The 11,293-nt window shown below is 43.1% G+C and overlaps 1 protein-coding gene across 1 annotated transcript in view; it reads right to left on the bottom strand.

Annotated features, from left to right (window-relative positions):
• Positions 1 to 11,214, bottom strand: part of WNT2 (Wnt family member 2) — a 70,830-nt gene extending 59,616 nt beyond the window's left edge. Inside the window, exons 1-3 of the mRNA XM_007954506.1 lie at positions 11,132 to 11,214; positions 8,755 to 8,981; positions 2,711 to 2,988 (exon numbers count right to left, since the gene is read on the bottom strand). Of these exons, the coding sequence (XP_007952697.1) occupies positions 2,711 to 2,988; positions 8,755 to 8,981; positions 11,132 to 11,214 (588 nt within the window). The remainder of the gene's footprint in view (positions 1 to 2,710; positions 2,989 to 8,754; positions 8,982 to 11,131) is intronic.
• Between the last annotated feature and the right edge of the window lie 79 nt (positions 11,215 to 11,293).

Raw genomic sequence — 11,293 nt, forward strand, 5'->3', positions numbered from 1 at the left:
TGGACATCTAGGTTGTTTCCAAGTTTTGGCTATTGTAAATAGTGCTGCGATGAACATCAGCGTGCATATATCTGTTCTTGTTATGGCTCTCACTTCTTTAGGGTATATACCTAGTAATGGGATGGCTCACTTGCCATTTCTTAACCCTAATTTTATATATATTAAAGAAGTTTTCATAGAATGGTTTCTTTAGCCCTAAGAATAGCTGCTGAGAGAAGCTATGGGATGTTCTTGCTATAAGTACATTTGTTTTAAGCAGGGTAGGCTTATTGTTTTAGGATTTAATAGTCCTATATCTGGAGGTAGAAGACTAGACTCAATTCAGGATGACTGAGTCTTTAAATCAACATGAAGGGGAAAAAAATATCATTATAAACTCTGCTTAAGCTGTAATTAAAATAAAAAATATACTTTCTAGGATCTAAAATTGTATTACAGCACAGAGACACATGAGGGTGCTCTAACCAGCTGCTACAATGAATGAATTAAACTATTCAACTATTGGGGAAAAATCAAGGCCTGCTGTGAATGGCAGTGTTGCATGCTTATTGTAGTGCCAGCTAAACAGAATTCTTGGAATAGATGATCTCTTTTTTAATAAAATATATTGTTTTTTCTCCCCTTAGTTTAAAAAGGGTGAGATGTTCATATTGGACACTGGAAAATACAGAAAAGCACAAAGAAAAAAAATAAAAGTGAACTGCTGCTGCTGTCAGCCTGGGGGGCTGGGGTTTTCTTAAACCAGGCCGGTGAGCAGCTTAGCTCAGTTCTGCCTTCAAACACAAGCCCAGCCTGTTCTCATTTTGATTCCACAGACCTTCTGCTGCTACGAAGGGGGAGTAGAGACTGGGGGCCTAATGACCGCAAGAAGAGAATTAGAGACGCATGTTTATCTCAATACATTTACTCTCATTAAAGTTCATATTCACTGACATCATGCATCTTGAAAAAGTCTGCCCACCCACCATTAATTAAAGCCACATTTTAAAAAGTCAGTGTGTGCACTTTTATTCCAATCAAAAGTAGCCTCCTAAGTTCTACAGAGTAGGCAGGAGAATATCTGAGGCCTGACAGCTGTTCACCTCCACATGGCGAGGAATCATGTGATTTACATGAAAAAGTTCATGTTTATTCAGGGCCTCATATATAATAGCCAAGATCTATTGTCTTGAAGAGTTGAAACATTCAACATCTATTGACTTATTCAGCAAAATTAACATTTATTTTGATAGTCTACATTCTCTCTGAGACGTATGCATGACCCCGTAGGCCTTTATCTTTTCAAACAATCTGAGATCTAATCATTAAGCAGCACACTTCTATCAAAGACACCACACTTTATAACTTATACATGCCGTATCAATGTCAAGACAAAGGTCAATGTAAAATGTTTTTACCCAAACCATTGCACAAACAGTAATTACCAATAGTTGCAGGATTACACAACCATATTCTATGTTTTTGGCAGCAGTCACTCTGTGTCCATAAACTCATGAAAATAAGGAATGCTGATTTTTAAAGTTCAAGAAGGTACTATTTGTAAACAGTTCAGTCACACTCATCTTATTCCATGTGCTAAGCAAGGATTCTTCCCTTGTAGCCTCCTTTAAGTGAGATCTGTTCTATCCATGAGTCTATTTAAAGGGTGTTCATCCAAACAGATCTGCATTCTTTTTTATTCTCTTTTCTATTCAAGCTCTCCGTCCCCCAGAGATCTTTCCACTTTATGCTACTCTTTCTTCATATACTAATATCAACCACATTTTTATGTTGCATTGATAAAAGACAAATTACGGTTATCTCTTTCCACTGGCAATTAGATTTTGCCAGAATGGTCTCACTAAACATTTGATCAGCGAGCCAGTCTTGGCTCTCTACATAAGCATCAAGTGCAGTCCTCAGATTTCCTAGTTATCCTGGCCTTGCCACCATGGAAGTAGATGTAGCTAATGCATACATTTGTATGTTGGCACTGAAATGGTTTAGTCCTAGGCCAAAGCACCCTGGACTTGAAGTTGAAACCTGAGTTCAGTCCTGGTTTTTCCTCTGACTCATCATATGACCTTGAGCGCCCTGAGGACCATTGTTTTCTTATCTGACAGTGGGGCCTGGAGAGAATACTGACCATATACCCACAACCAGGAGGTTAGTCAGGATTAGAGTGTAATTGGCAGAGTATCCCTTTGATGCCTTGTCTTTCCCTGGTCCATTTACTCATTCAGCACCAGAAAACACAAAGTGGTGTTTTTAAGAGTGAGACCTGGGTCTGTTTCTAAAAGAGAGACCTGGAGCTAGAAGAAGCCAATATGCCATGTCTGCTGAACTGCCTTCATAAAAAGTTTGGGAAAAGATGTTCTAGTTCTTGGTATCCCTTAGATACAAGCATTCAAGGCCTCACTGCTATGTGGGAGGAAACATATCCTAACCCAGAGATTATATCTTCTGTCTTAATGATACACTACCCAGAGGGACCATAAACACTTGACTATCCACAATGCCAAAAGCAATGGGTGGATTCCATCATTGCTGTTGTGGGAAGGAAGGTGGAGCGTGGGTGGGGTTATTCCAACTCAGCTGGTAGTATTCTTTAGAACAAAGAACTCTAGGCTGGGGACAGTGGAAAGCTGTGACTACACAGCGCCTTATCAACGCTGGGAACGTTTAAGAAGACAAGGCCAAGCAGCCCACAATGCCCACCGCGGTTCCATACCTTCCTCCCGGCTCTGTTGTTGTGAAGATTCATCAGGGCTCTGGCATCCTTCCCTTTCCTCTCCTTGGCATCCACAAATGCGCGGGCAAATTTGATCCCATAGTCAATGTTATCACTGCAGCCACCCCAATCGAAAGTGCCCTTGCTGTCCTTGGCAGTGCCCTTCTTCTTTGGATCACAGGAACAGGATTTCAACTCCCCTTGGCTACAGGCCCTGGTGATGGCAAACACAACTCCAGCTGAGGAGATGGCGTAAACAAAGGCAGATTCCCGACTACCTGAAACAAAAATGCTTTTCTTAAAAGTTGTCTAGTATTGCTAGTTTCGGAAAACTTTCACATGACGGTTCGTTAATTCTTGATCTGCCACTGGCATGTGTCGTCACTAAACTAAAGGGTACTGGCATTCTTGAAGATTTCTCTAGAGCCAAGACTCTTTCTCTAATGTGAATCATCTAACTGATAAATTTTGTCGACTTAGATATCTGACTGACACCTACTCTTCAAATAAATAGAGACTATCCAAAAAAATGAAGCAGAAGACTATCCAGCCCAGCATCTGGCTAAACATTAGTTTTACCCACGTGCTGGTTGCTTTAACGCCATCCCGAAATGCCCTGGAAGAGAGGATCACCGCATCTGTAGGTCTGCATTTGTAAAATAAGATTTTTTTTTGTAAAAAAAAAAAAAGCAGCCAGTTGCCATTGAATTGATTCTGAGTCAACTCACAGTGAGCCTATAAATGTCAGGGTAGAACTGGGCTCCACAAGGTTTTCAAGGGCTGACCCTTCAGAAGCAGATCACCAGGCCTCTCCTGCAACGTGCTTCTGGGTCCTGAACTGCCACACTTCAGGATCGCGGCTGAGCCCACTGACATACTGCACCAACCAACAAAATAGTAGCCTACAACTCCATCACTTCTTAATATATTTTCGTATCCAGGATACTCTATCTTCCCTTGGAAAAACCCTCCCCAACCTCCAGGCATTTCTGAGGAAGCTCCTCTGCATCTAAATGTTCGAGACTGAAATACTGAATTCGGAGAAACCTAGGCATTGAGGTGGGAAGAGAACTCAGGCAGTGACCAGCCTCCCCCTCCCTGCACTAATGCTGGACAGCTTTGGCTTGGCATCAACTTTCACAAGTAATTGAGAGATTGTTGAAGGCAATATGCAATATCCTTGAGTTACATACTATGTCTGACTATTAAGGTGAATTTACTTTCTTCTGGAACACCTGCACTAATCACTAGTATTGGGTAAAAGACAGTGAAAAGCTTTTCTTTGGTTTTTCTGGAAGGAAACAAATTTACCGCCTATAATTAGACTTGGGCAAGAACCCTTTGGGGTGCTTTCTTAGAATTGTTCTTTATTAGAGTGCAGGCTACTTTCACTTACAGGATGAAAGGTACATATTTCAGAGCAATAACTACATTAAATTATTTTAATAATCTGTAGTAACTCATAACACGGTGTTGTGGTATAGTGACAGATATAAGGCTCTTTAGGGTCCGTGTGCACCTCGTTTTTCAAGTGGGGCTGTATTTCATTGTTATTAGTATGCTTTTTTATTAATGGTTGCTGCAGCAAATATATTAACAACCAAAATAGAAGCTGAACAACCTAATGCCAACGTAAGGCAGAAAACAGAGGGCCATTTGGCGATTCAATATGTCAAGACGAGTGTGACTTTTGAACCACACAGCTGGGAGAACAAACCACCTTTTTGCATGGAAGCCCTGCTTGTTTCCGTTTGTCACTCAGTGTTAAAATTTATTATACATCCTTTGCAATATTTGTTCTGCTAGTCTCATTATTAAAAATAGGGAAAACACATCTACACCATATTAAATGGCACTTACCTCAGCCTTCAAAAAATACCTCCCCGAAACCTCCAACCATCAAAAAAGGAATCAATCATAGCCTGCAGTTAGGTAAAGTCAATTATATGAATATTTGCCATAGGTAGCAGGTAACACTCTCCAGAGAGAAATGTGATGATCCTGGGAGGTGTTTTAAAGGGTCCCAGCTCCTATTACAAGGATCACGGATTTTTTAAGTGGAACTGAGATGTTTTCTAAAATAAGGTGACTAGGAGCTCTGGTAGCATAGTGCCTAAGGCACTTGACTGCTAACCAGAAGGCTGGCGGTTCAAACCCACCAGCCACTCCTCGGAAGGAAGGTTGGGCAATCCTACTTCCGTAGTGATACTGCCTCGGAAACCCAAGGAGGGGTCGCTATGAGTTGGGGCCGACTCAACGGCAAATAACAACAACAACAACAGATGCTAATGTGGCTTAATGTCAAGTAGCGGGTTTCAGATAAAGCAAGCTTTTTATTATACCCACTTTACAGTTTAGGAAAACACCTTATCCATAGTTGTCCTATGTGTCTGCTAAAGCTTGGGTTTAGATTAGCAAGCAGTCCAGTGCCCACATTTAGAGAAATCACATAGAGGAGAGTTCCCAAACACTTAATGTATTTAGTACTTGTCTCATTTACCAAGCAGAAAGTTTTCATGTGGTGAGCTGTTAGGGGAAAGGTATGGGAGACAGGCAGTGACCAGACAGCATTTTGACAGCAGCAGAGGAATAAATTATCTCGGTGCAGAATTCATCATAGTGTAATTTGCAAATAATTACATTAGCTTGTTGGCTGAAAGAAAAAAAACCATTTAAAATCTGCCATATTTCAGAAATAATTTCCAGAGCAAAAACATCAATATAAATACTTGTCACTTATTATTCAAACACTTTAGTAAATAGCCAATGATTATTTGTTTTAAAAATTTAGTACATTGACAAAACTTTTCATTTTACCTCCAGATGTTCTGGTATCATGTAGATATGGCCTTAAGATGTTTTGAGTTAAGTGTCTGAGATGAATCACTAAAATGCTATGTGTGAAATAGTAGCACACTGCAAGAGCTGGCTTTGTAACAAAACAAATTTTGATCTTGGGCCTCTTCTTAGAAAAACTGATTTTTTTCAAAGCCATAACAAAATGGAATAAAACTCAAATCTAAATGGTGATATGTATACTTCCGGGTGTGTAACTGTCAAATTGCTCTAATTTTTAGATTGAGAGAAGACCAGCAACATCTAGTAAGTACATAAAGTTATTTTTTTTAGCATTTTTTGAGAAGTGGGAGAGGATTGTTAACCTGGAAGGGCAAGGCATTCGAAGCTAGGCTTTCCTGAGGTTATGGGTTGTCCAAATTCTTTTTGAAAATGCTAGCTTATTTTGAGATTCGCCAAGAAGTAACCTAATCACCTCTTCAGTTTTAAAAGCTTATTCTAGAAACCTGGAGGTGTATTCTTACAGGAATATTTTTGGGTTTACTAGTTCTGTCATCAAGTTTCTCTGCCTGTGATTGGTGAGTGTTTGTTGAATGAGTGAATTACAAATGTTCCTAAGCGTCTTTCTTAGTCTGGCTCTCTGAAGCAGAAGAGGCAAATATTCTCCTTTTCTCTGTGCCCACGGACACTTCAGTCACTTTCACGTTCTATTACCTGGTGCTATCCTTAGCTTTCCTGTTCATCTATAAGGATGTGTGGGCTTCAGAGAAGAGCTCCTCACAAATGTGAGATGTGAACTCCCCTCCAACAATTAATTGTAAAACTCTTTGGATAGCCTCATTGGAATTTCATGATTATTTCCAGGATAAGCTGCTTCAGGCCAAATTCAGCCCTCCCAGAACCAACACAAAATCATCACTGACAGTCACCGGAGTTTGCATAAATGTTCAGAATGGAATCTGGCCTTCCATAAAAAATGGAAAGAAATTGTGTAGCACGCGTGTTTTAAGTTTTGAGAACTTTGGCAAAGCATACTGCTTCATCTGAAAGAAAGCTGAACAAAGTGCAAATTAAAATCTCCTATATACCTGGGGCCTTAGACAAACTCAAACTAGTTCTGTTGCCTCCTGTTCTAACCTCCTCCCTCTCTGCAACTCTACAGCTCTGAAGAAACAAATATTGCCTAGATTAAGCTAAAGAATTTTATGAATGAATTCCCAGCTGTGGCAGATACACAATTTTTAAGATCAGTGTTCAAAATTTCTTCCTTTGATTTGTAAGCTAAAGATTTTCCCAATATGGAGACATAAGTAGATTTTCATGTGCATCTAGTTTACTATAATTGGAAAACAGTTGTGAGCACTTTGAGAAAGAAACCTGCTTATGCGTTTTAAACAGCAAGGAAGGGTCTGCACATAATACATTCAAAGATTCCCCGTGCTGCATGTTTGCAAACTCTCTTTGGCAAGGTCCAGCACTTTAATTGATTTACTGGTGAGCTAATTTAGGTGAAGTCTTAAATCCCACGTAGCTGAAATTTACCATTAACTTTTAAAAAAAATTGCAACGTCATTATCAAAATTCCAAAAGGAACACAGAAGAATAAAATTAGAGAATAAAATGGCAGAATATTGCAGTAAATTAACTTTAGGGATACACTAAGAGTAAGAGTACTACGCCCTTGGGGGATTTTAGAGACATTCAGTTATGCATTTGGCCTCATAAAACCCTAGGACTGTGATGATTACATGATAGAAACACCCTCTGTTAAGCATTACCAAGTGCATAGTCTGAATGATTTTCTTAGGAATAGGGGAGTGTGTGTGGGGGGGTAAAAACAAGTGTAAAGTTTCCTGTTTCTGGGTTTTGCACGTAAACTGTTGTTTTCAGTCAGATTTCCCACTAGCAAATGGGCAGTGCTATTTCTTAGAATGGTAATAGTGCCAGGTCAGTGGATGGGTATTATCTGAAAATAAGATCTGACACTGATGTGATTTTCTCTGGTTGTATACTAGCTGGTGTAATGGTTAAGTGTTCAGTGGTGAACTACAAGCTTGTTGGGATGAGCCTACCCAGCTGTTTTGCAGGAGACAGACCTGGCGATCTGCTCCTGTAAAGGTTACGTACAGCCTGGGAAACCCTCCAGGGCAGTTCTACTCTGCCACATAGGGCTGCTATGAGTTGAAATCAAGGCGAAGACATCTAACAAGAAGCAGCTAATTTCCATATTCAGAACTGTTAAGAAATTTATTATAATCATATAATGTTGAAACGGGAGCTCTGGTAGCATAGTGCCTAAGGCACCTTGACTGCTCACCAGAAGGCTGGCGGTTCAAACCCACCAGCCACTCCTCGGAAGGAATTTTGGGCAATCCTACTTCGGTAGTGATACTGCCTTGGAAACCCAAGGAGGAGTCGCTACGAGTCGGGGCCGACTCGACGGCAAACAACAACATAATGCTGAATACTCTTTCTCAGTAAAAAAGAAATGTACATATTCATGGTCCCCACCCCTACCCTCCATAAATATCCTTACTGCCTAGAATGCTTCTAGAAAATGGCAGGTGTTCACTACAAGTTCACCCACTCATTCACTGTAAAGAACGAGTGGTGTCTGCAATACACAAGGCAGCAAGTGAGGAGCAGGGAGCAGAGTCCCTGCCCTTCCAGACTCTACAGTCTATTGAGAAAAATGTTTAATTCAGACACAGCTAGTGACCCGGGGCTCAGAAGCTAGACGGGAGACCAAAGGGGATGAGCAGAGACTTAGCTCTGCTTCTTAATAAAGCTTATCTGGTGCTTTTAAATCATGATCATCTTTGGCTGATAAAAGATTAGAGAATTCCATCCTGATTCTCTGCTCAAGTCCTTCTGGAAGATCCAAGCCCCAGAAAGATGAAGAAAAGTCAAGAGAGTCCCGTGACTGCTTCCTCCCTCACTGGAAGACAGTCGTCTGCACCTGGAGGGACACACAGGGGCTACCTGATGGACAGAGGAAAGTGGTGAAAGACAAAAGCCTATGGCACTGCGTCCAGATCTTATAGGACTGGCCTCTCATGAGGCTTTAGACAAGTTCCTTGATTTATCCCGTCCTTAACTGTGAAACAGGACCAATGCCACCCAGCAGAGCAGCTTCTGGTTGCCCAAAGTGCAGGAAGAGATGAGCAGCGGATTTGAAGGTCAGGTGAGAAGCAGCACAGGTGTGTGACAGGAGAGCCCGCAGAGCTGGACTAAGGCAGGACACTTACTTCGGAGCAGCACTCTGCCAAAGAGGCTGTGGTCCCTGTCCAGGGTGTGGCAGTTCCAGCGGTGCTGTCGGAACTGGTGCTGGCACTCTGCTGTCCACTCTGCCACACCCAGGCCAATGGCACGCATCACGTCCGGGTGTCGGTGGCACAGCTGACGCTGGCGGCTCACCAAGCCTGGCACGTTGTCACACATCACCCTGGAAGAGCCACCGGTGGCTCTCATGTACCTGTGAGGAACCAACACAAGTGTGAGAGCAGCATGAGACAGAAGAGCTCAGAGCATGTCTCAGATGAAGATTCCTGAGCCTTCTGCTGAGTCAGAGAGCAAGGCACATTTCATTTGAGTTCAGTGGATCCTTTCTGGTGAGTTAGAGAGGAAGATGCATTTCATTTGAGTTCAGTGGAGAAGCAGGCAAGCCAGAATGGCGAGTGATCTTGTAGAAACCAATCCAAAGAGGGGCTCCGGATGTCTCTCCCCAGGAAGCCTCCACCAGTGAATGATGTTCTGAACAGAGGGGGTAGAGGCAAGGTCCGTGGTCAGGGAAGGGAATGAGAGGGGGAAGGGCACTGTGTTTTGGGGAGAATGCTTCAAAGACTTTTCCCAGGAAGGCTCTGATCTCAGTGACACAATGTGTCTGGACTTGGCTTTGAAGGAAGCCGACCTTTCCAAGAGCCTCATTCCCTTTTATTTGACCTAATGTTCAAGTGTCTTAAAAATGGTCTGTATCTGTCTAATCAACACCTGCTGGTATCTGATGTTACAGTCTCCTCACAGACATGCTGTTCCTTCCCCCTAAAGAATCCTTTAAATATTTCCATTTTCCCGTTCTTGTTGGCTTTTACAGAAAACCTTTGGAAAAAGAAATTCTTTCTATTGTTATTAAGGACACTAAATGTTTGGAAGAATCAAACAGTGTTATAGCCCCATAAAGTACTTTTGAAAAGAAACTTTAACAAAAAATTACATCATCATCTGTACCCAGATGTTCTCTATTAGTTGTGAAATGTTTAGAAAGGTACCTTTTATATAACCCAAGCTGCCATAGGTGTCTTTTGAAGCGATCAAACAGGCAGAATGTCTTTTTCTTGTATTTTCATTATTTTATATGATCATAAAATCGTTACAGCTGTGACTTCCAAAAAATATATTTACATGACAGCTGAGAGACAATGTGACAAAAAGCCTGAGCAATAAATAATGTTTATACACCCATGAAAACAGAACAGTCATTTTATTGAAAAAAACGGTCAGTCTGATAAATCAATCTTTGATCCCACGTCAGCAATGTCAAGGCTAACCTGCTTCCTACTCAAAGGGGTTTAGGCAGGGATCAAACCGCTCTTCCCATCGCGTGTTGCCTTGCTCCTCTGAAGAGTACCCATGTCTTCCTAAAGGTCCCTGTTCTAGTCTTTCATTTGGTTGAGATTCTTATTCTGTTGTCAGAGCCTTTGAAACTGAGCCCATGATAGCAGGTCTTTCTCAATCAGTATTTCCATACCTGCTCTGGAACTTGTATGGGCAAGAAAGTTACACAGCTCTCCACTCTATCTCAAGATGGGAAGGTGGTGGAAGATGGAGAAGAGTTTCTGGATGCGGAGACAGTCTCCTTTTGGAGCTCTGAACCATGCTAAGACCTGTTCCTGTTCAACGTTCCTTCATTATGGGGGGGGGGGGTGTGTGTGTCCCAGATCAACATACAAAGGACAGCAGCAAAGTTATTCTTCACCCTGACGGTTCTCAACAGGCTAACATCCTACAGTGCCCAGGGTGTGAAGCCCCGCATCAAGGCAGTAGTTTCTACATTTCTTCAAGGCAGCCAAATGTCTTTCCGCCCCACGGGGGTGTAGCATTAGGAATGTGGAAGGAGAAGAAATAATGCAAAATCAGTCGCTTTGGGCTCCACAACTCCCGTCCGCCTGAATTGGCCCATCGGTTCATCTCCAGACGATCTTTGGGGGGGCGGGGGACGAAGACTAGGGAGAGAGACGACTGTAGTTTTCAAGGTGAATTCTCTCTCTCTCTCTCACACACACACACACACACACACACACGCGCGCGCGCGCGTCTGTGCCGGAGACCCGGCTAGCGCGTCTCTCAACGGGATAAGAAATTGGCTGATTCTGCTGTTGCTGAGCTGGATCCAAATAAACCAAGATCCGCGCTCTCCTGTGAGGGGGAATGTTGCCTTTTTGGAGTTGTCACAGCTGGAATGGTCGGCCGGGAAGAGCCAAGGGGCTCAGCAGGGGCTAGAGGCGAGGACGACCGCAGGGGCTCGGGCGGGGCTCGGCCGCAGCCGCGGCGCAGCGCCGCCGCCAGGGTCCGTGTGGTCCGCACTCTCCTCTTCCCAAGGCCCCCGCGCCCGCCGGGGGGACTTACCACCATGAGGAGCTGACCTCGGGGGCGAGCCAGGTCAAGAGCAGCGGGAGCCAGGGCCAGAGTCCGGCGAGAGGGGCGTTCATATTAGCCCCCTTGCGTCGGCATCAGGTCAGACTCCGTGTGCGGGCGCCATGCGTGCCGAGCAGAGCGCTCCGCGCCCGA

The sequence above is a fragment of the Orycteropus afer genome, unplaced genomic scaffold (assembly GCF_000298275.1).
Source record: "Orycteropus afer afer isolate SDZICR_OR568_19922 unplaced genomic scaffold, OryAfe1.0 scaffold00462, whole genome shotgun sequence".
In the NCBI taxonomy this organism is placed as follows: Eukaryota; Metazoa; Chordata; class Mammalia; order Tubulidentata; family Orycteropodidae; genus Orycteropus; species Orycteropus afer.